The 25,235-nt window shown below is 42.6% G+C and overlaps 1 protein-coding gene across 1 annotated transcript in view; it reads left to right on the plus strand.

The window, feature by feature from the left end:
* hsd17b12a (hydroxysteroid (17-beta) dehydrogenase 12a) overlaps positions 1 to 24,425 on the plus strand; it is a 50,878-nt gene extending 26,453 nt beyond the window's left edge. The window contains exons 4-11 of the mRNA XM_088934509.1: positions 4,419 to 4,529; positions 6,071 to 6,135; positions 6,807 to 6,851; positions 10,552 to 10,586; positions 17,254 to 17,335; positions 18,246 to 18,311; positions 19,894 to 20,043; positions 22,515 to 24,425. Coding sequence (XP_088790635.1) covers positions 4,419 to 4,529; positions 6,071 to 6,135; positions 6,807 to 6,851; positions 10,552 to 10,586; positions 17,254 to 17,335; positions 18,246 to 18,311; positions 19,894 to 20,043; positions 22,515 to 22,622 — 662 coding nt within the window. The 3' untranslated portion in view covers positions 22,623 to 24,425. The remainder of the gene's footprint in view (positions 1 to 4,418; positions 4,530 to 6,070; positions 6,136 to 6,806; positions 6,852 to 10,551; positions 10,587 to 17,253; positions 17,336 to 18,245; positions 18,312 to 19,893; positions 20,044 to 22,514) is intronic.
* The last annotated feature ends 810 nt before the right edge of the window (positions 24,426 to 25,235 follow it).

Below are 25,235 nucleotides of genomic sequence, written 5' to 3' on the forward strand. Positions count from 1 at the left end.
GTCACAGCCAAGACGTACACTCAGCCCTAATGCCACAGTGCTTGAAAGGCTTGGTATCTTTCTCTTTTTACCATTTCTGCTAGGAACAAACTTTAAGCCATTTGGACTACATATTGTTTGCCTACACCCATTTAACTGCACTCTGTAAAAAAATCACAATGACCAGTTTCCAGGCACTTGAAAACAGACAGCCCTGTTGATATGTAAACTTCCAGTTTGAAGGAATCGACTGCTGTTTTCCCCCCACTTTAAAATTTGGAATTGATGCCAAACTCGACACATTTTGCAGGAATTCGATTTAGAAAATCTGTCTATTTTACATTTTGTCGGCACAATATGAAATGACAGTGTGTTTATCAGTCTGAATACATCACGGCACATTATTCATCACATTTGACTGTTGTCCTTGAAAAGTGTTCGAATTACAGTCTACTGCTGTTTATTTGATTTTATGGTGCAATTAATGTTTTAGTAGGATTGTGCCCACTTCAGGTATCAAACAATTTTGATGAGAACTCCAGAAACCGCAATATTAAGAGAATCCTTTGGCTGATTACCAGATTTCCAGTCTTGGCGTTGCCCGTTTGCAAACTGCAAAGCTATGCTCTCCTCCTTCACAGCTGCCCGCTGACGTGTTTGTGATTCCAGCCCTTCGATCTAGTGGGTTTTAAATCGTAGTGTTGGTACGAGTGCATCCTTAAATGGCATGAAAGTGTTGTCGATCGCCAGCAGGGCTACATGTGCTCAGGCATGGTACACTGTGCTTTGAGCCAGTGATTTGTTTGTGCCAAGACCCCCCCCCCCCCCCCCCCCCCCATAGAAGCTCAGAATCCCTCCGACGGTTTGATCGTCATGGAAAGACTTCGGGAAGATGAGGATCTCTGCTCGCTCCCTCGCTGGGGGTTCAGTGTCATTCGCGTTGGAGGCCTTTCCCTCGAGGGGCGCGCTCGGTCGGAGCGCGAGAGGGCAAGGTGATGCGCCGAGACGGCCATGTTTGCACGACTCGCTTTTTTTTTTCCTCTCCGCCTGTGACATTTACGCCCCCCCCCCTGTTTTTTTTTGTACGCAGCCCCCTCCCCTCAGCCTTCTCTTTCCATTTACCTCCGCTTTCCCGGTTGTCATTCTCTCCCCCTCTGCCTGGCTTTGTCAGAAGCATCGCGCTCCCTGCTGGCTCCAGCATTCTGCCTGAATGGGCACAGTGGGAAGGGGCTGCGGCGCTCGGTTTCCTCAATGGAGCAGGGGCTGCTGGGAAAGAAGCTTCTGGATCGCTTTTGCCATGAATGGGATTTTCCTTCTGCCTTCAGTGTCTCTTGTATGAACAGGAAGTAGTCCTTTATACGTTGTTGCTGCATTCTGTGGATAACTACAGGCCACTTTTAATCTATGCTAGTATCCAGGGAGCTTCTGTAATTACAGCTGATAAGGGATTTCATTTGTAGTCTGTGCTTCCTCTTCAACCCCCCCCCCCCCCCCCCCTCAGTTTGTTACTTTAAATAAGGAAACCTGGAAGCTGTGTGGTCAAATGTTGATAAAATGCTAATAACCGAGAGATGGACCAGTTGTGTAGAAAACAGGCATGAGAGAATGTCGGGGCTGCGAGGTTGGTTGGAAATGGTGTGAATCAGGTTCAGTCACTGGCTTCTTCCTTGTTTCTTTGTGCATTTGTAACCGAGAACAAAATGCACTTCTTAACATAAAGGTTTATCAAACAAATTCCCTAGCTAAATCATTTAAGCCAGTACCCTGGCATCTTTTAAGAAACATCTGGATAAGATCCTTGGATCAGTTATCTGTTAACTACCAAAACGGGCTGGATGTTTCCGAATGGCTGCTTCTCATACAGTATGTAACTTCCTATGGTATTATTTTGTAATTATTTCAACAAGTTTTGTTTTCAAGGAGAGAGGACTGTGCAAGTCGATACAATTAAGAAGCTTTGCATAAAACCGTCCCCTGTCACAGGAACCAAGCCATCTCAAACTATTACTCCCATGACAGTGACGAGGTTTATAATTGCACTGCAAGACAAATCTCCACAATAAACCAAGTCTAATTTATTGAGACATGTCGGAGATGCAGTGGAGTGGACAGTGTCAGCATATTCAAGAGCAGGAAGCTGCAGTTGTAATGAGTTTCTTATCCATATGTCCCCTTTGAGCTTGGCTCTTTTTCCTGTGTAATATATCCTGGGTCTGTAGGGTTTCATGCATGTGTCATTATTAAAACTGCAGACCTGTTTGTTCCTTAGTTTAATGACCCACAAAATATCACGTGCTTACTCAGAGGTTCCAAAGTCATATTAATCTGCAAGTTGTTTTTTTTTCATTCTCCTTTTAAAGCATTGTATAACCTCAGATTCTGATGAACTGCTGGTGTTAGTCCACTGTGATTTACAGAGGCATGGGCGATCATTGTGCTGCTTCCCACTTGTCAATCCAGTCATTTCTGGCATTAAAAAGTTGATCCTGTAGTCCTTCAGCCTCATGTCTCAGTACTGTATGTGTGCTGTTGTGTGTAGCCAGAATCCATGTTCTGTTCACAGGTATTTGCTCTGGACCTACATATTGGAAAGCTGCACATGGGCGTAATGGTCTGGTCATAAGGCATTTATGTGGCACAAACCAGCCCCCCCTGCTGGTCAATATAGGTGATTTTGTATCAAAGTTTAGCATCATCCAAGTACCATTTTGTTGCAGGTTCATGTACATCATAACAGTTGCACATGAAGCAATTTCCTTTCCTCCCTGAGTGGAATGTTACACTTCCTTATTAAACTATTGGTCAGACTGCCCCAGCATTTCATTGGTCAATGAATCAGAATCTTTTTTCAGGCCCATCGGTGGGATTTGAGTATTGAAGGAGCTAACGGCTTCCACATGTAGTTTAGTATAGTGACTTTGTCCCCATATGGGCATCTTCACTTTGCTTTTAATTTTGAGTCTCTGTTTAGTCACCAATCTTGAGGGTACAGCAAAGAGTTCATGTGTTACTTTAATAAGCAGATCAGTCATGGTTATGTAGGAAAGCAGTCTCTGTAATGGGTTAGTGTTTGTTTTATACCTTACAAAACTGATGGGTGTGCAGCATTTTCTCCTTATTCCAAATGTTCAGCCCTATTCTCTTTTTTCCAAATCAGGGAGTGGGTAATAAAGGTAGAGAACCCTTTTTTTCCCCACCAACAGAAGTCTGATGAATCCTCATTTGTAGAACTGAGAAATGCTCCCAGTTCATGCAGTGTCATTAAGACACAAGGCTTCTAAAAATTGTAATTCCAGACAGCGCACTGACAGGTCTGGACAGTGTTTGTGTGAAACACTGCCATCTACTGGAGGATTGCCTGCATTCACTCCAGCGGCACTGCTCAAAACCAGAGCAGTATCATATACAGTGTACCCCCTGGCTTGAGGATTATTTGCCCCATGTTCAACTGGCTTTCTACTGTTCTACATGCACAATCTCCCATGAGGGCAAACAGTCGCTAGACTGCAGGACCACAATGTTTGTAGTGTGCACACCAGCCTTTTAGATTTCCCGATCTAACTAAAAACAATTTCATCTGTAACTGCTGCACATGTTGGGAAGATTTTTAATGATCACATTTTCCTGTAATTATTGAAAGGAACCTGTTTTAACTGCAAAACATTACAGAAAGGGTCCCTTTTTTTGTCACACAAGCAGTGCAACCTCTTTTCTTAACTGAGGGACATTGGTGGAACAGTTCACCTTCTGAGCTGCAGACATCCTTCCCATGCAGTAATAACAGTTAGGGATATTCCAGTTTTATTATTTTACCCAATTCTCCATTAATCAATGAATAATAAAATCTGTTTTGTTTTCTCCTTTGTCCTGAAGGCGTGTTGTCAAAGGGCACACTTGTACATGAACTATTCTCAGAATTGCTATTTGGGTACAGAGGGTGTTTTTTACTGCAAAACAAAGACTAATAACCCAGTAAGCATGGTTTAGTGTAGGCCGCCGGTGCCTTAATGATCCTTACAGATGTGACCAAATAGAGCTGTCCACAACGTGTCAAGATGCTGAAAGTTGACAAATAATAAAGTCCTTAGAGTCTTAGTTTTTGTCTCCACTGTTGTCTTATTTTTATTTTATATTGAGCCCATCGGGTTGTCTTGTTGTTATATACAGTATATGTATGACAGATTACCTCAATTGACTATCATTTCTTTTGAAAGGTTTCTCCTTGTCTTTACCATGAATCTTTTAGAACAAGAACAAGATCTAGTTTTTTTTTAATGTTAGTTTAAACTATATCAAAACTGTAACAGGCAACAATTGACTGGTTAACAGGCCATTCGGTTGTACTTTCTTAGGGAGAAAATGTCAGACGTCAGGCCAGGTCGCCAAGATCAGTGGACTTTCTGAGTGCTTACACCCTTTTGCTTTTATGGTTTTCTCAGAAAGCCAATTCGGCGTTGAGACGAAAACAATCGCTGTGGATTTTGGGGAAGGACGTGAGATTTACCGCAAGATTGAGCTGGGTCTGACTGGTTTGGACATCGGGGTGTTGGGTGAGTAAGACTCCTCATTGTGCAAAATGATTCAGAGACCATTTCATTACCTCACGTGTGTGGGAAATGGACAATGGGCAGATAGTAAAAAATGAAGAGTAAAATAGTTTTATACAGTAAATATTCATCTTTCTCATTAATTTCTATATTAATGCATGATCTTTTATGACTTATCAGCTGAATATATTTGCTGTAAATACTATACGTTTTGGAAATGTACAACAGAATCTGATCTGTGTCCTCAAATGATCTGATGCCCATTGGTAATGAAGAACATGCTCTTGATCTCAAATTATTGAAATGGTAGCATAATGTGGAAATTAAAACTCAAAACATTGCGTGGAGTAACATGAAACTTGTATAATTAGATTTCTGAGAAGGACACAATTACAATCACCCCGACTGACGGCACAAGTCATTTTCATTGCAGTACTTGTCATCGGCAGAAGTTGGAAGGTGCTTTTTGCAGCATGTAAATATTCAAATACAGCAAGCATTATTTTTTATTAAGGTGGTTAATGGTTTGCTGTCTGTTTCACACCAGATGAAAATGTTTTAATAAACCCGTCTTAAAATGGAATAAATAACTCCTGCTTTCAACTTTCTTTTTAGTAAAAATTTAATTCTTTCAATTTAAGACTAATGCGATGGGGTCTCTGTCCGTATCAGGGATAGCTAAGCCTTCCATAATTAACTACGTGCTTTGTTACAAAAGGAGGTACAATGAAAATCAATCTTTATTGAATTATTTTTCTTTTGTATATTAATTGTAAAACAGTGTAAAAACATATTTAAATGCTTATTCTTTGCTGCTTAGGTGTGGTTTCCCTCTATGAAACTAGTCTTGGTATAGGCAAAGGGAGGGTGGCGATTTCATACTTAATGCACTGGTGCCATCTTGTGGTTAACAAAGGAATCTACGTTTCTCAATATTTTTGGAAGTAGTCATTTACTGACAGCTAATACAGAACTTGTCAGCGCCGACCTATAGGTTTTGAAAGTATAAGCCGTTGAAAAATTTCATAAAACAAGGATGTTGACAATGTAACTATTTTAGGTAATCGTAAATCTTTCAACACTACGCACTGCTTAGTAGTCCACTAGTGACAATCTAAAGATGCCTGTACTACACTTATATTCATGCGCACTGCATTTTTTCTGCTGTCACCCATAAGAGTCCATTCTTTCTATACCAGAAAGTTATTGCAAAAAAATGAGGAATAAAAATTCTAAAACATTCATCAGTGTCTTTAAAAATTAGATGCTTATCTTTACACCCCCTAAAAGTAGACCTTCTTACCCTTATCCTTCCCCAAGCAAACACCAACAATTTCAATCCGCTATGCACCCAAGGGTGGGAGTTACCTGTCTAGCAGAACAAACTCTTAATGTTCCCATCCTTCTGAAAAGAGATTTAGGGAGATGTGTAAGAAGCACTAGATCATTGCTCTTCAGAACCAGAGTTGCCTTAGGAGCTGCCATGGCTTGGCATGACTTAATGTGCAATTATGGGATTGACTTGCTTTTTCTCTCTCGGGCAGTAAATAATGTGGGCGTTTCCTACACTTATCCTGAATTCTTCCTCAACATCCCTGATGCAGAAAATGTAAGTGCTCTATTTGTTTTCCTACTTGAAAACAAAATAATTTGCTTAAAATGTCAAGATGCGGGTTTCAGAGCAGTGCTCATCCATCCTTTAATTTTTGATGCTGACGAACAGATCTTATAAAATCATTCAGCCTGCTTTGTTTCAGAACAACCCAGCAATGAGCTGAGGGGGTGAGGGTGGGATTCATACAAAGTTTAAGAAATTATTTATAATGGGGTCTGTGGTAAAAATACAAAAATATACTGCCTCTGGACATTGTGCCTTTTTTAAAGTTTAAAAGGACTGTCTTCAAATTCCCAATACAATGGTACAACTTTGACTTCATCTGCATTAATGTAAAAAAAGCAGTCTCGATTTTGTTGTAAGAAAAGGCTATTTCTGTTTTCCTGTATTTATTCATATTATTCTGATTTTCTTAAACAATAGCAAATGACTGCTGATTAAGTGCTTCACTGATCTTCAGAGGAAAACAATGTCCTCAATTACTAGGAAAGTTATCTGAATCTGTGATAGTTTGGTGTTACTCGAGTCACAGACTGCTTGGAGTTAATAAGATTAAAAGTTAAGTTAATAAAAAAATAATAGTCATCACCTGTTTTTCATGTGGTCTTTGTGGTGGTTGCTCTAAATATAAATTCATAAACTGTTGGTTTCATTGTGTTTTTCAGGTCATCAACAAAATGATTAACGTCAATATTATGTCGGTTTGCCAGGTAATACACTGCATTTGTATTTGCAGTTGCTCAAAACAACATTTTTCCCCCCTTTAATTTTTTTTAGATATGTAGAGGAAGTTCCACATACATAATAGTATTGGGCAGATGAAGGCTCCGTATTGAAAATGAACTTCTGTTCTCTTAGATGGGATGCTGTTCCAAGTGTGATGTGTTCTGTGGTGGGGATTCCCAGCCCTGGTCTCTCATTCCAACTTTACTTCATTAAATCCTGAACTGACATCACTGTCAAATTCTAACACTTTCAACGGTCTCTTCTCCTTAAAGGGTGGGGACCTTAACTGAACGGATAATTGTTAAATTAATAATTTGTTGCATTTATATATTGCTTTTCCTCCCTAAGAATGAGGTGCTATGCCTATAGGAGAAGCCCTGCTGACGTACGGCACCCACCTGGGTGATGCATGACGGCCGATATGCACCAACAGCCCCATTATGTAACAGAGGAAGCAGAGAGGGGAGAACCTGCTGAATTAAGGGGGTCTTTGGGTAGGCCAGATTGTACAAGCCCGGCGTGACTTTAGTCAGGTCACTTGGCTAACCTGCCTGTTATATTAATGTGTCCCGGGCTTTCTTAAAATCCGAAGGACAGAACGTCGCACAGCAACGTGTCCCTGATCTCCAGATCACGGCAACGGTTTGGAATATCTGGTCCAGACTAAATAGTGCCACCTACAGGTCCACCAACGGCACTTGCAGCCATAGCATTCAGTTTTTTCTTTAAAGCTCTCCCATCCCAGTACTGTCTAGGCCCAGTCTTGCTTAGCCTCAGGTGTGTGATGAGGTAGCCCAGCTGGAATGAAAACCTGCAGGTACAGTATGTGGGCGTGTAGGAATGGGAAGCTTTGTTCCATGGGATTTGGATGTCATGTACTTCCATGATTGTTTCCGAGCACTGTCTGCACAAATCTTGGAATATCCATTGCTGCTGTTTCAGAAACGTACTTCTAAGTCTTCACAACCTGGAGCCCGTTCTGGAGACTTAGGGCACAAGGTGGGACTATACGCAGGATGGAACACCAGTCTGTTGTACAATGTCGTTCACACGCAGACAAACTACGCATTCAAAGAAAACCCGTGTGAAACTGGGGGGGGAGTCTCAGTGTTTGTCAGTACTTGCCGTTGAGCCCTGCAGACACAGCATGGTTGTTAGCCATTAAAACTGATAAACCAGCACAGAGCCTCTTGTCTATCTCACCAGGAAACTACGGCCAAGACTGATTACTTAAGCTATTGTACCTAGCAAGGAGGGTGCTACCTGACGTTGCAGAGTCTAAGAGCAAAGAGAGGCCATAGACTTTTTGTTCCCCACTCAGAAAGACTGAGATGCAGCAAAGCCGGGTTCTTTCAGAACATTGTTGGAGTTATGGGCTTGGGTGGAAATCAACTGTTAATGGCAGAGTATCATCAATACCCTTTATTGTTCTTTGCGTGTGTCCACCCGCTTGCCATCTCTAGTAATGGAAGGAGAGGGGCTAAGCACCCGGTGAAACTTTCCTAACGCCTTCCGTGGTCGTCCTGCCAGATCTTTGACTGAATAATAAGCTCTGACACCCTGTGTAACAAGCCATCCATCACTGATAGCCCTTTCAGCAGTCACCTGAGCTCCTGAAATCTGTTATTGCTCGGTGCTGTGGCTGATTTTCAGATACGGGCACCTTTGTTTGCCAACACGTTGCAGCGCCGATTCTCTCTTGCTGTCTGGCTTTATGTGGCTGGTGTCGCGTGCCGCTGGCTCGTGGGGAAAGTTTGTGCTGGAAAGTTGGGGGAGGTTTGTGCTTGAAGCACGCGAGCTCAGCTGTGCGCCGGAGCGAGCACACGGACACGGAGAGGGAGGTGGGTGTCTCCGCTCCCCCCTCCCCCGCACTTGCTATTGTACCTGCAGTTCCTGTGGTTCCCAGAGCAACAGTGAACTACACCCACGCTGTCTGTTCTTTGCCACCCACGCAGTCCCTCTCACTCCTGCTCTCGCTCTCCATTCCTCTTTTTCCCTCTCCCCTCTTGTCCACAAGTCCGCCCACTCCTCTGTGCTCCAACACCTGCAGTTCTTCAAACTTTATAACGAAGAAAGACCGGCCTGCACTGTCCTGCCTTGCTCCTTGCCACCTCCTAAATTTAATTTATGGATTTCTTCAGCTTCTTATAACGACAGCATTCATTTGTCATACTGCAGAGAGGGACTCTTCTCCTTGCAGGTGTTGGCAGTTGAGGAGTGTGTGAAGGAGTCTGGCATTAGAGGCTTGGAGACGGGGTTGTAGTGATGTTTTGGTCTGGGCCTGGTTTCTGTGGAATTTGCATGTTCTGCTTGTTCCGGTAGGGATTTGCTGGATGCTCCAGTTTCCTCCTGCCTTCCGAAGAAGAGCCGTCTAGGTTTAGTCATCTTTTCCCTGGAATCCCTTTCTCTGTGTCCATGGTGTCCCATCTAGAGGGGAGAGCGGCTGTGCTTTGTGCCCCCATGCTCCTAACTGGACTCGGGAATTGCTTAAGTTTGCCACAACGCCTGTCAGGATCAACCGCTCTTTGATAGCAGATGGGTGGATGGTGACAACTGTGTGACATAATGTGAGGTCGAGGTACTGTAGTTGGATGACTGGGGAGAGAATTATCATTTTAGTGGTGTGGGAGTGAGGCTCACTACTTAATGATCACATTTTTCCCCAATTTATTTATTCCTTGTTTTCTTTAAAGTACAGGGCCATCTTCAAAAATGGCACTATTAACTGCATTAAATGCCTAAATGGGAAAGCCTAATGCATTTAGCCAGTGGTGTTCAACTTTGAGCACCCGTGGGGTCTTGCAGGATGTCAGATGTCCTGTTAGCGATGCCTTCATGTCTGCTTTGACTTCTTATGTAGTACAGTTCCAGTGTGCATGTCAATTATTTTTAGCTGAAGCAAGCCATATACAGTATTTGGGCTGTTTTTATTTCAAAATGAGAAGGTGCCAGGTTCACTTTGCTGCAAAGCCTGAGAAGTCCATAGCTCTTATTGGCTGTTAGTTTCTGGTTCCCAGATTATATGAAGCTCAACCTGATAGAAAAGGTTTGGCATTTAATTTTTTATTTGCTGCTTACAGTATGTGAGAAGTTATTTTTACTCCTGCTTTTTTATTCCGATGAAGACTGTCATCAATGATCTCATATCTCATTGGCAAGAAATTAAGAAAATTGCCATCTGCCACTGATGAGTTCAGTAGCATCCCATTGTATTTCTTTGTGGTGCTGGGAATTATTTGGAAACGCTGAGTCAAGTTTGTAGATGTACAATCCCCCACACAAGGGAGAGTTTTCAAGTTAAAGATTTAAACTTTTTGGCTTCAGTGTTTTTTACAGACCAAAGTAACTGTGTGAGGGGGATCCGTTCCAAATTAATCTTTGAACCCTTTTGTACAGTAAGTGTTAACAGGCATTTTGAAAATGCCACTAATACAGACTGTCATACATATTTCTTGAGCTCTCTGGTGCCTTACCTGAAAAACAAAGTTTTCCTATATTCCACGAAAACAAGTGCAATTCATCTCTCAGAATACTGCTTATACAGCTGACTGATTGGACCTTAAATAGCAGGAAAAGGCAGGTATAATATTCAAGTATATTCTCCTATTTTCTGTGACGCAGCGAGATTGTTGTGCATGGTGTCCATTAGCACTTGTCTAAACCTGTTTTGCTTTCTTCCCCCAGATGACGAGGCTGGTGCTCCCGGGTATGGTCGAAAGGTGAGATGCTCTTCCCTACCTTGATTGCAGAACTGCAGGGTTCAGGTTGCAACCTCATCTCCATCTGGGAGTTTTTGTGCAAAATAAGACTGGTTCATGGCTGAAAGTCTTGTCGAAGGATTCAATCAGTTTCTGTACATCACAATTTTGAGGTCTGTGCTTAGGTTTGTATGATCTTTTGGAAGATCATGTTCACTGGCTCTGAAGATCTTTACCTTTCTAGATTTGTCCACACAACTAAAACAGACCATTTTTTATCAGTGTCAATTTCCCCAGAAGCCCATCAAATTGGTCACCCAACACTGCTGCCATTCACTAAATTAGTTGTTACAGGATATTGGTTTTCAATGAGTTCCATTACCAGGTGAAGGTGACAAGCAGTTGACCAACTTGTGGTAGGGAGTCATGTGGAATGGCTAGAGCATGAGGGGATATGTACTTTAAGGTCCAGCTTATATGGACTGCATATACAGTACCAGTGCTTTACTGTCGACTCTTCAGTGGTTCCAAGAACATCTTCAGGATCAGGGCAGATATGTTGGTCCAGATGGACAGCACAACAATGGCGGCTTATTTAAAGCTCTGCGGGCATGTGTGGCAGGAGGCCAGGCCACTGGAGAGACACTTGCCATGACAAATGGAAATAGTTAAGTAAACCTTATGTGCAGAAGGCAATTTGCCATCCGCAGAAAGATCTCCAGGAAAATGCAAATTGGAGGGCATGGGTCAAGCTTACATCGAACACCACCACCTCCACCTTTACCGCGCCCGGTGTGTAGAGCTGGCCCTGCCACTCCAGAAGGAAAAACCCAGTTCTTCAGACACAGACCCTGCTCAGAGGGCCAGACAGTCTTCTGCATGGGGGTGCCCTGCTCCAGAAGGTGCTGATCTGACAATCGGGCAGCTTCCACAGGCACTACATTCCATGTGGTGGCAGGTGGACTGAGACCTTGTCCAGCCCAGCAGGGGGCCTGCAGGTGTGCGGCAGGGTTTGCAGTCATGTGTGGATGAGGACTTCACCCATTTCCATCCAGAGCCACTCGTACAGTACGCATGTTGGAAGTAATGCCAGTGTTCCTGGTCTTCCTCTATTTTTACTAGTAGAAGAGAGAGGCTTGTACTTGATTTTGGCTCTGCCTTTTTAAGAAATGTACAGACTTAATTTCTTTTGTCAGTGGAGCTTTCTTTCAGTCTTTATTCAGATGTTGGAATCACAACCTCAGCACAGCTTCCTTGAGCAGGAACTTAAACCAGCTGGTTTGAAACGCTAAGTTCAAGCACTCTCTAGACATCCCCATCTCATTGCTTTGTTGACATGATCAAGGTTATACAGTATTTCCGTTCATTGTCCACATGGCATCAGTTCAAGACCGCTGTAATGAAGCCTGCTGCAGCATGGTCTCTACTGCATTGATTCACTGGTTGAATCGACCACCTCCACTGGTGGAATTACAGTAGACATTAACAAGCTGTCTTACAGTATCAGAGCTTTGGAAATCGCGTCTCAGCCAGACCTGGGATTTTGTTACCTTTGTAGTCAAGAATGACGGACATACCCTGTCTCTCCTGGACTCCAGGGGCTCCTGAGGGGGTCGTCAGGATAGAACCCATAGGGAGAGGTTATTTTACTGTAATATACCTAACAATGATTGTGGCTTGGAAACAGGGTTGAGAGAACCTCATGCTATGATGTATAAAATATAAATTACAGTAAGGTAGAAGGCATTAGCACTCACCCCCAGAATACTGAAACAACACTTGTATTTGTTTCACGGAGATTCATTAACAATTTCAAGCACATTCTCGAACAGGGCTGTCCGCAGAATAAAGAACAGCTTAAAAAAACATCCAACCCTGCTGTAGAGCAGTAAAGTAGCAGGAGACGGCTAGACGTTGCATTAATGTTCTGTAGGTCCAAGACTCCTCTTTGTGCTTCTTGTGGTATGAAGAATAGACTGGGCTGACCAGGTACAGCAGGAGGCACCACACTCCTGAAGTGGAAGTCCACTGGGGGGGCTTCCAGTGCAGCCAGTCCTCTGACCACCCGAAGGATGAGGTGTTAAAGTGCGCAGTGGAGAAACCTTAAGGTACAAGGCCTGATACTCCTTGCATTGGAATGGTCAGAAATCCTCTGTGCTCTCTCAGATCTTCAGTGGATCTGGTTAGCCATTGTAGCCAAACGTTTTGCTAGAGGTTACCTGTGGGAGGTTTACAACTCTTGAGCAATTGGACCAGAGGGGATACAGCAGGGATATCTCCTTCTCTGACTCGCTGAAGCTGTTCTAGATCCCACTTGCTTTCCTCCTTTCCCGACGGAGCGACTGCAGTCCTCTTGTCCGTCTGCTGAAGGCAAGAGGAGCTGGCTCCTTGAGTGGTGCACAGCTGTGATGTCAGCAGGATCCCTTGCTGAGTGGGATTGCGTATTGGAGAGCCATGGCTGCTCCCTTAGTCGGCCATCTCAGGAAGGTGCTGTCTGCTGCTGCCGCCTGCAGATTCACTCTTCCCCTTGGTTTTAGGAGAGGATATGCCTGGACCCCTCGCCAAGGAACTGTGGGTCTTGGGGACCTGTGTAATGGGGTGTAGGTTTGAAAACTGCCCTGAACTTTAACTTAAAACAAGTGGGCCCTGAGTGTAGAGCTTTATTTTTTCATGTGGAGCTTCTTGGGGTGAGGCATTAGACAAAGTCCCCTTATGAAGAGGCTTCTGAGCACCAGTAAAGAAATTCATCCTTGTTTGAGATGGGCTAAAGCACAGATTAACTCTGTTCTTCTATTTGTTTCTAATGCATTATGTATGCTTTTTTTTTTGGTTTCTCACTGACAGAGCTTTTAGTGTTTTAATGTTGAAAACGTCTTTCAATAATACATTTAATTTCAGTCTGCCTTACTGGTGTGAATATAAAAGGTTGAAAGTGTCCTTTATGGGTGAAAGCCCCCATACTGCCCCCACTCAAGAGCTGCTTGATGTTGCACATTGAAGTCAGTCAGTCCTCGGGATGTACAGTATACAGTACAGCTGATTGTGAAAGGTAAAGTCTTGGCATTTTCTAAAGGATTGTGTAGAGAAACCTATTGTTAGGATTGAAAATATGATTACTATAGGATCTGAAACTCTTAATGCACATTTTTCTTCAATAAATTGTGTACAGTATAGCAGTGGATTGTACAACACTAAATATCAGGATATACTCTGACAGAGAGCCACATGGTAATTAGCGGGTAGCCCTGCCTTCTTAAAAAAGGGAAATACTTAAGTTTAAAGGCTTTATAGAAAGTGTAGAAGGGCATGTCCTGAACACCCTTCAGAAATGACGCATTCTTTTGCAGTTCTTAAAATGCTGCCAGCGACTTACCAGTGCTTTTGGTGCAATTTTTTTACTCGGCGGTATCACGCCGTCGATCTCATGAGTCATCCTTGTGTGTGTATAATAAGGTGGCACTCCTACCAGAGAGCGTGAGGGGTGCTTTCCTGCACTGCGAGGGAGGGAGGGAGATCCTGGTCGAGCCCCTATGACTAACACTGTGTACGAGAGAGAGAGCATGCCATACAGAAGAGAGGTGGGAATGCCTTTGACTGGCGGCTGAATCATCCCTTGTACAGGTTCCCCTTGCCTGTGCTGCTTGCAGGCTCTTATGTAACGGAATAAAGAAAATTGTCGTTGAATCGTGGTGACTAACGCTCGGCCGAAGAAAGGGGTCGGTGGTGGTTGGGGGGGGGATTCTACCCATATTGTCCTCTTTCTGCCATCCTCTCCCAAGGAGGTCCGTGATGCTTGGGGCTGCCCTGTTCTTGCAGAGCATGGACTGGAAAACCTGCTGACTGGTCAGCCCTGGGTGATGGGTGTGTCAGCAGTACACAGATCAAGGGAAGGCCACCTAGAGACGTGTGCTGAGCAGGCGCAGTGTGCGGGGCTGTAGATGAAGGGATGTGCTCCTGGGTGCTTTCACTGGCAGATCAGTGGCTTTCTCCGTGTATGAATGATAACTGCCAAAAGCTCTGTGGACTGTGCTGCACATGTAGAAAAAACAGATGTGCTGTAGGTTTGCTCCTAATTACAATGTAATCACAGTGGTCACTATTTTATTTTGAAGCATTTAGGTTCTGTAAAATTAAGATATCTAGAATGAGCTACAGGTCCTCCAGGTATTTTGTTTAAGCTAATTGTCATCTTAAAAAATTATGACACTTCATTAAGTTTTTTTTCATTTGCTACTGTACATGTTGAGTAACATTTTCCTTTGGAAGCTAGGATAACCATAGAAGATGTATAGGAATGATTGCAGTCATTCCTGGTTTTTATTAAATTAGTCCACTAGTTCCCCCAATGGGGTTCGTCAGGATAGAGCTCATCTTGGGCAGGTGATCCCTGTTTGAGGATTGCAAATGTACTGGAATGTGGACGATGGACCTCTTCGGCACGGTCAGTAGCTCCTCCTAATAAGCTCTCAGCAGCAGGTAGATGCAAATATCTCAAACTCTTTTTCACCTTCTTGTGAAGCAGTGTCTGTGCACTCCCTGTGTCATTGTCAGTGTGCCTAGCCCAAGAGATTTACGTATTCATTTCAGCCACTCTGGTGCAGGACAAGACATGGAAGATGTGAAAGAAATTACAGATCATGCACATACAAAAACATTTTTGTTGTGGAGACGCGTTCCCTGTGATGTACCTTTTGTTACAGCACACTTAAGGGAATCCTTTTGGAATTTTTTTAAAGTGACTGTTAAACAACAAATTCCTAACATATTGAATTTCAAAGCGAGAAACTGTTATTGCATAAATTCTGTCCCTCACCTCACAAATGGCTTGAGATTAAGGCAATTTGCACTAAATTTTCTTATATTAAAGCTAAAGGAATTTGATTATCTTGAACCCAGGGAGTTACCAAGAAAACTTCAGTTCTTTAAGTTCCTTAAATGGCAAAACTAAATGTCTTTCTAATTTCAACATTGTGGCGTTTAATAACTAAAATCACATAGCAACAGAACTTGTTGCAGTAATGCTTTTGAGGCAGACCCATACTGCTGCTCTAGGTAATATTCACTCTTGGCTGCAATTTGGGCTCGCTCAATTATTGCCTATTATAAAGATCCCTTTGAGATCGCCTAGTCAGAATGCTGGGCTCTCCAAAGTTCCACACGACGGAGACACTGAAAACAAAGTGCTATCTGATTGGAACACTATAAATAGATTGTTCTCACCAATGTAATTGGTTCACTGGACTGATGAGAGAGGGATCTCTTTGTTTCTGTCCCTCTCTCTCTGTCTCTATGCTCTAACAGATATCTGATGCCTCAGAACCATATTCTGTAGGTCGTGCACGGGGAAGCGGTTGCCATAGTAACACAGAAGGTAGCAGCAATGAATAGAGCATGCTGTGCTGCTGTGTGTCAGCGTGGGTGGGTGTGTGCGTGCCAGCTTGGAGCCGCGTGTGCCTGTCATCACTGCTTGAAAGGGATTCTTTCAGACAGCTGAATATTCTAAATCTGTGCGTCACATTGAGCAAGACTTCATCGTTCATGGGTGCCAGAGAAGCAAACTTCATCTTTTGAATTTCAGAGCTTTGTGGTGCGTTTTCTTTTGTTTTCCTTTGTTGAAGATAGTCAGGTGCAAAGATTAAAGCTAAATCACACTCCTAAAGTAGATGGCCAGTGTTACAATGGATAACAAGCACTTGTATTGTCCCAGACACCATCTTTCACTAGAAAAGGATGTTAAACTTTAACCCCAGTTATGACTTTTGGGTTCTTGGAAGACCTCAACAGATGAGAAAAAGTTGGATTGAATCTTTTTTTTTTTACAACTGGATAGGGTAATTCTCAACAGACTTTTCTTGAATGAAAACCTTTTTGCCCTCCCCTTTGTACTCAGTTAAGCACTGCTTCAGTAGAGTTATTGGTCATCGTCTTGGAATAAGTGACATTTTGTTTAAGTAATGCTGTAGCATGCATGCATTCTCAAAACGGAATGAGAGAGGCTCATCTGGATACACAATCTTTTCCAATACAATATTTCATTTTTGAAGGGGAAAATCCCACATTGTCGGTGGTATAGTGGCTCAGTGGTTAGCATTGCTGCCTCACAGTTCAATTTCCGGAGTGCTGTGTGGAGTTTGTATGTTCTCCTCATCTTGGTGTGAGTTTGTGAACATTGTGTCCAAGTCTGTGTGCCCCGTAGTAGACTGGCGTCCTGTCCAGGGTGTACTGCCTTGTACCTGCTGCTTGATAGACTCCAGCTCCCCATGACCCTCAACAGGAAAAAGTGGTTAGGAAATGGACAGATGGAAGTCCTGCATTGTTTTCTTTTCCAGATTTTTTCAGCGTACAGCTGTTCGTGCGTTTCAGTCCCAAACTCTCCTTTTAGAACTTGGTCTTGTTGCTTTGGTGGCATTTACACACAGGGAACCTGGTCATTAGTCTCTGTGTAGGCAGTTGTTGAATGCATGCTTTGCTTTTTTTAAAAATTTGCAATTTTTTAAATAATATTCCTACCTATTTTGGTGTCTCCTTTTCCTTGAAACTTGGCTTTACGCATCCATCTTGTAGTGTGTGAGTAAATGACGTGGAGACGTTGCCAGAGCTGCTGCAGACACCCTGGTATCGACCTCGACGCGACTGTCTGCCTGCCTCTGGGCTGGGGCAGCTCGTTAATGTACGTGTTGTTTTCCAGGTCAAAAGGTGTGATCCTGAACATCTCCTCAGCCAGTGGCATGTACCCTATCCCCTTGCTCACACTCTACTCTGCCACCAAGGTAGGTTCCCTTTCCTTCAGCTTGATCCTCTCTGGATCTGGGATCAGCTGGGCACTGCTCTTGGCTGTGCTCTTCCTCTTGGTCCCATGTCTCCAATAGCTGAAGGCCGCAGACGATTCCCATGAGTGTGTTGACCTTGGAGGGGCACAGGCTTGTTTAGTCACCCAGGAAAAGCAGCGGAGTAACCCAGTATACCCCCTGTGCTTTCGTGCCCATGGTATAAATATCTGCCTTCTGGCCCCATATGGCACACAGTGCAGTGGACATTTTGATTCAGCAGTCTTCATGATTGAAATGATTTTCATGTCAGGGAATTGTGGAGCACTGGATAATATTAAAGGCCCAGCTGGTAAAGCACAAGTGGAGACGTGGGTCTTGCAATATACAGAAAAAAGTTTGTGACTGTTGTACTGTAGGTGCTGTATTGCCGTCAGGCTGAACATGTTCCAGATCCTCTGTATCCTGGCTGCTTGTTTTAGTATTGCATCATTCTGTGAGAGATGCAGCCGTTGAAATACATCTTATTGGCTTTATAAATGCTATAAATCTGACCTCACAGGACATGGATTAGTTACATGTGCTCTTTTACAGTAGTATGAGGAAACACTTTTCAGCCTCGTATACTGTGTTCGCTGTGATGAAAAGCCTGTCCACTGTGGTGGTGTACAGAGTTTGCAGCGCTTCCACAGTAGCTGCATGTGCTATAGGAATGTGTTCGTGTGGGGAAAATGAGTTCCTGGTCCTCTTTAGGAAAAGAGGGTTAAAAACTGAAAAGAACCAGCTTGTTTCAAGTAGTGAGAGCTGTTCATTTGAATATGCAGTACTGCTGTTTTGGGCTGTTAGCCAAAGTCCAAAATGTTTGCTTGTGGTCCGTTTAGTTAACGTTCTCATCATCTCCTGCTCTGTTCAGGCTTTTGTGGATTTCTTCTCTCGAGGGCTGCACGCCGAGTACAAGAGCCGGGGGATCATTGTTCAGGTAATGCACTGCTCTACCAGTAAAGAGCCCCGATCCTCCTCTCTCATTGTATATTGTTCCCATGGTAACCCTCCACCAGCCTAGCAACAGCATCCACTCGCGCGCGCACACACACCTAGGGCTGTGACGCCACTCGGCCTTAAAGGCACAGCCCTCTTTATCACGCTTTTCCCGTCTTGAGGGACGAATGCTGAAGTAGCTCTTGGAGACAAATTCACTGCCTTTCTAAGCTCAACCACTTAAAGCTGGCACATTCCTGCCTATTTTAGTATTTTGTTTTTTTGACAGGAAAATAATTACCTTCTAGTAATCATTCCAAATTGTTCCGAGGTCATAGTTGGTGAAAAGGCTGCAGTTGACTGCAAAATTAATTGCACATCTCTCATTGTTAGTGCACTGTAAAATAAGTCAGTAAAGGATCTGATTGAAAGCATATATCATGGAAAGCTATTAATTTTGAACATAATTGAAGGGAATGGTAAGGCTACAAGGATTTTTGATAAATGTGCTAAAGACTGGTTGAGGTCTTGGTTAAAAATACCCCAGTAGAAGCTCCAGGGTGTGCCTTGCACTTGGTATCTGGAGTTCAGTGCAGCTCAGGGTGTTTTGTTAAGTTGTGTTATAGCCCCACCATGTGGCTATCTTGAACGATATAAGAATTCTCTTATTGTCTGACCTTCAGTGTTTCCCTTTTAAACCCTGGTGGCTGGTAGTCTGGAAATGTACTTTTTTTAGTAAAACTCGTCACCCGAGGAAGCATCGGTCTTTCTGGTTTGGACCAGTGCGAAGACGGTACTGAATTTGAATGTGCAACGTCAACTATCCGTAGGTATGCAGTCTTTGCTGTACCATATGTTACAGGCTATTTCACTTATTTTCTTGTTTAAGTTTGTTGCACACAGTAAAAGAGAGCATTCACCAAGTGCAATCAGTTGTGTTGCATAGTTACTCACGTTATGCAATGAAATATGTTGCTGCAGAAATATTTACATCACTGAACAAACAGCACTTCTGCGCAGTACAAAAATCCATTATACAGTAAACATAACCTAATACAGAAAGTTAGAGCAGACATTTTGACATGCTACAGGCTTAAAGACAGGTCCAAGGTTCTCTTTATGCCGGACAGTTTTTGCTCTGTGCAGCCAAACTGCATGCTTAAAGACTCGGTGGTACCCAGCCTAGGGCCACTGTTACAGTAACTAATGTTACAGGATGTGGATGCGTATAAACTGTTGATTTCATAGTGTCCAAAGCAAACCAATATTTCCTGCCTTCATCAAGGATGATAAAACACGTTGTTCTAGGTTGAAAAATTAGGGGTTTTCTTAAAAAAAAATGGAGGTGTGTGGCCTTTACCATCTACTCAGCAAAATGTCCAGATATTTGGAACCTGAATGTTCTCCAGCTCAGCATGTGGAACTGCATTTACAGCAACGGGCTCAGATCTCCCAGTCACTCACACCTGGGACCTACAGTATAGCAGTTTTCACTTGGACAGTGGAGTTCATTCCTTCCCCAACTCGTAAGAGCTGTTTTTACAGTGGATTAATTGTTCAGTCTTTCTCTCCTTCACACCTAGAGCGTCTTGCCTTTCTTTGTGGCCACCAAGATGACTAAGATCCGCAAGCCCACCCTGGACAAGCCCAGTCCGGAGACCTACGTCAGGGCTGAGCTGAACACAGTGGGGCTGGAGGACCAGACCAATGGATATCTACCTCACGCAGTGATGGTGAGAGGGCAGGCGGTGCAGACTGCAGTCACAACCCTGTCTGGCTGATGGGCCAGTTGCTCCGCCTTTGTGCTGGTCCCATTTTCAATACTTGTTCCTCTTCTGTTCAGAACTCCAAATTACTGTTTTTCTCTTCACATTTGAAACGAGTAACATCAGAGACCTAATCTTCTCTTTATCCGATTACACTAATCATTCCCTGTTTCTTCAAATGTTTCCTTTTGGTAAAAAGTCAAAATGCCATGTCCTCATGTTTAAAGCTTTAAAAAATTAGGCCCGCTACACAGAGATTCTGCAAATCCCTAAAATTCCTATTTGTATTGCTACTTTTTTCATTCGTATTCCATGAGTTTGTCAGAGCCTATTTGTTGGACGTCAGGGGTGGAGTTCATTGCCTTTGATAGATGGTGCACAAGCGCAGTTACATGTATGAGTGAGGGATCAGATATTTGGCTGCTAGCCCTGTCTTGCTCAGTCGTTTCTTGAGAGATCCCATGGTGTAATCGGTTTAATTAATGTGGCTGATACTTTTTTCAGAAACCCTCAATCCTTTATAATAGGTAGTCTCCTGTTATCAGAATCTAATGCACATCCTCCTTTTCCTGTGTTCCTGTCTTTTTGTTGACCCAGTGATCTGGTCATTTGATTTTAATCTTTAACCCTTTTTTTGCAACTCTTTATCAATTTTTATTTTAAACATTGAAGTTACCAGGATTTTTTGACATTATATTGAACAGTTGTTATAGCTAAGCTCATTGCGCTGATTGTCAACAACAGGGTTGATCAACAATGAGTTAAGAGTGAATGTTACTTTGGGGTAGTAGTGTGTGGGACCACTGATAGAAGCAATACTAGCTGTGCATCTGTGTCACAAGCTTTGTTCTAGATTCCATGCTGTCTGGTGGGATTCATGAGTTACCACATGATGTCCCAGCGTACCCCACAGATGTTCAGTGGGGCCTTCAAGCCTTTTTATTACTCGAGTAGCATGAAGATTTGTCGTCGTCTTGCTGGAATGTTGTCGCATCAGGATGCGCCTGATGGGCATTGTGTAAAATCCTGGGATTTTGATTAACATAGTGCCGTAGAGTCTGCCACAGGTCACTACATGTGGAATTCTGTAACAGCTGAACACTCCTGACCACACCTTTACACTTAGAACACCACATCGATTGATTGGTCTTTTGTACACAACAAGAGTATAGTTCTACACATCTGTGCCATGCTCAGTGATGTGCATCAGTGTTGTGTAATGCAAAACCTTGATTCATTGCTAAAGAGGCCATGTCTGGTGATATTACTCACTCCACCTCATACCAATGCACTGATGAACATTCATAAGCAGTGGGCTCCTGAGTGGTCATCTGGTTTGCAAGCTGACTGTTGAGCTGCCTCCTCACAGGTGATGCTCACACACGTGATGGCTCTTTACTGATTCTGGTGCAGTGGAGATGCCGGCAGTGCAAATAGGATTGGGAAAATAGAGCATGATGTCAGGCTTGGTGTTGTGATTCATGTTTTCCCAAATTGTGTAGCATCATGCCAGATTAGAAATTGTTAGCTGTGAAGAATCCAGATGGCAGGTGACAGTGCGTCAACTTAGCCCTGCCTCCAACACAATGGCACAAAGGTGTTGTGCTCTTGATAAGAGAAGAGCAGTGGTTACTTTGTGTTTTTCTTCTTTATTGCACTTCAGCAGGCTGGATGTTCAGCGGGTTAAATTACTTCATATTGTGCATATTGACTTCCTAAAGAGGTGATTTAGTGCTTTTGCAAAAGTTACTCAAGAGCATTATGACCATTCATGAATGATCAATCCAAATGACACCAAAAACATTTAATCAATATTAACAATCTATATACTTTTTCTACAAAACTTAATGCATCGAGGAAGAATTTTCTTTTGGTCTCCAGTAAGTGGAGGGTGCGATGTCTTTAATGTAATGAGAAAAGGTGTGCACAAAGAATACTTTTAATTACTGCAATGTGTAACTTCATATTTCTTGTCTTAAATTTCATATTCCTTGTTTCAACACTTTCCTTGTTTCCACCCATCCATCCTTTTTCAGAGTCCTGCTCCTGGTGAGGATTGAGGGAAATTCTACACTTGTCACATTATAACCTGATTTACATTTATACATGTACAGTACAGGAAAATAATTGTTCTCTAAAACTGTACAATACCAGAAATGGCTTAAAGCAGAATTAAAGTTAGAACTTGAGATGCGGTGTGTTCTTCAATCCCATTTGCATAGTAAGTTTTTAATATCTTTAAATGGAAACTGCAGTGCGTTTGGCATCCTGCAAGCTAAGTACAACGTCAACCCTGCACGCTCCAGGTATAGACCATATAAATCTATGCACATTCAGGTTGCTTGAGTGACTTATTTTCCAGTAGTCCCGTATGACAGAATGACTTCCGAACCGGGGCTGCAACACCGCTCTGACATCTTTTCTTCTGGTTCCCTCAGGGCTGGGTGACCACGTGCCTGGTGCCCGTGCAGGTGGTGATCCACGTGTCCATGAACATGAACAAGAGGCTGCGCGCTCGCTACCTGAAGAGGCAGAAGGAGCATTAGAAGGCAGAGCTGCATGTGGGAGCTCCTCCGCCCTTTTCGCTTGTCCAGGGGAGAGGCCTCAGGCAGGGGCAGGGGCCTTTCCCCTCTCCTGCTGGAGGAGCTCAGTCACGGACCAAAGCTAGTCTGACACACGTGGCTTCGAGAATTTTTTTTTTTTAGTTTTTAATTACGCTTTGAGAACCCGTCTCTGGGTGTTTGAGAGCGTGCGTTTAGGGTGTGGGATTTGTTAGGGTAATGTCTTTGCACAAATCTGGTACTATGATAGGGCTCTGTCTGAAGCACAGAGCACACAGGAGTTGCTTATTTAAATCCTCTAATGGACTTGCTGAAGTTATTGATGACAATGTAGAAGTGGAGGCTGCAATAATTGAATATAAGGTGTCATTCCTATCCATACAGAAACTTGTTAAATCAGCTGGAAGTTTAGGGGAAAAAATTGCATTAAGGTAAAATTTAATCTTTACCGTTTACTTGAAGAAAAATGGTTCTTTGAATCCCATACTGCCTGCAGTCTGTCAAACGTGAGGACTGAATGATTTTTCACTGATGGCCACTGGAATCAGGATTTGACATTTGGATGATCAAATTGATTCCTGCAGAGTCTCAGCTTTCAGGTGACAGAATCCTGCCAGATTCTGGATTTGGCAGGGGGAAGGTGGTTAAACAGCACATTGGCAGGGAGAGTTAGACAACCTCTTCTGTCAAGTTTAGAGTAAAATCAAATGTTATTCTTTTCTCAGATGGGCAAAACTAGGGTGGCTTTAGCCTAGAAGTACCTCTGTTTTTTTGTTAACTTCATGTCTGACCATAGAGCTTCTGTAATGGGGTCAACTTTGGTGCCTTATCTTCAGTTCTGATGAGCATTGTACCTTCATAAGAACTTTGTCAGGTTGCTGAAGTATATGAAGGCTAACATACCAGCAGTATTGCCGGGGTGCAAATACAGCACTATGCAGTCTTCTTGTGTTTTAGACAGTGCTGCTCTGTGTACATACAGTATGTTGTGTGGAAGTCAAAGGCTGTCATTGAATGTCGACATGGTGATTCTCAGAAGATTGTCTGCATGTGTTTGAGGTTAGAGAGAGAGGAATTGTAAGGCACATATAAACCTGGCATCTATTTAAATGTATTAGAAGCCATATTCAAAGTTCAGGTGAACTTAGGACCCATCTCATTCACAGTTATACACTCAGTCCCAGTCCTACACTATGAATCATAAATGTTTTAAAGTACTTGTCTAACTTGTACCTATGTAGGATTATTTCTTTAACGGTTTGAACTAAGATAAAATATTTTTTTACAGCTTGCTGATACTGATATTCCATGCCTTTTAAATCAAACGACTACACATCTAAATGGATTGTAGCCACATGTTCCAACTTCACTTACCCCAACTGTATGGAAAATACTGTATGTACTGTATGTAGGATAATGTAGCCTTAAACTGAATTGTTAATCAAATGCGAGTCTTATTTCTTGCTAATTCTTTGTGCTCTGCTTCCTTCTTGTCCTGGTATAAATTAACTTTATCAATTAAATTTAACTTTTGAAAAGAATGAAGTCCAGTGCTAATGATTTGCTTTGAAAACTCTAGTCTTCCCGTCCAGTTTTATTTCCCAACAGGGAACCTTCAATGTGAAAAAGCAACATAACATTTGTTTTAAGGTAATGAATTGTTGATCTTTTCTAGCGATTGTTGGCTATCACAGGGACTACACCCATGGCCTGTGATGGTTTCTCATGACTTGATTTGACAAACTGATGCCGACTTGAGTATTTCTAACAATAAAAGCCTCTACTAAAGACTGAGCCTGCTGTGTTTCTTCTTACTTTAATTTCACATTATCTTCATCATGTTTCTCAGAAAGTCATTTTTTAATTATTGTAAATCTGCAACAGGCTTTCGGAAGAAAAGGTCTGGCCCATCTTTCCTGCCTGTCGATTAATAGATAATTTCATTATGGAACTAAACCCTGAGATATGAAAAGTCTTACAATAGCATTAAATAGAAAGTCACCTACATTCATATAGTGATTTGTTACTTCTAAAAATGTCTAGTTTTTAGAAGATGTAGACCTGGAAGTCACTAGCAGTGAGTTTTATTAAGGAAGATTGACTTGATCTGTTCACTGAAAGTATTACTTGTTCATGTTTCGGTTTCAAGCCATTGTGGAAAAAGACTGAGGAAGCATGAATTCAGCAGTTTGAATTCTCAGTAATATTTTATTCTTTAAGCATGCAGAATAAATGACATAGAAACAGAATAGAGAATGAAGAATGCTGATAAGAATGTTCATCTTGTAAAGTAGATGTCTTTTTTTCTTCATCCTAAGTTACCACTGTCCCGTAATGCACGTTCTTACAGCTTGTTCATTGTTTTTAAAATCCTCACATCGTTATACAAGGTAGGGTTACCTATTCTAATCAAAACATAATTGTGTTAAACATGAGTACATAAGCATAGAAACAACTTGCTTTAGGGAAAGGACTGAAGCACCTGATTGTAGTTAAGCAACCTCCCTTTGCGAACTCTTGTATCAGCAACTATAAGAGGGTGTGTAATGTCATGGGACAGTAAGACATAATACACCATAATCTAGAATAGTTTGAGCT

Source organism: Atractosteus spatula, chromosome 16 (assembly GCF_055471065.1).
Source record: "Atractosteus spatula isolate fAtrSpa1 chromosome 16, fAtrSpa1.hap1, whole genome shotgun sequence".
Classification (NCBI taxonomy): domain Eukaryota; kingdom Metazoa; phylum Chordata; class Actinopteri; order Semionotiformes; family Lepisosteidae; genus Atractosteus; species Atractosteus spatula.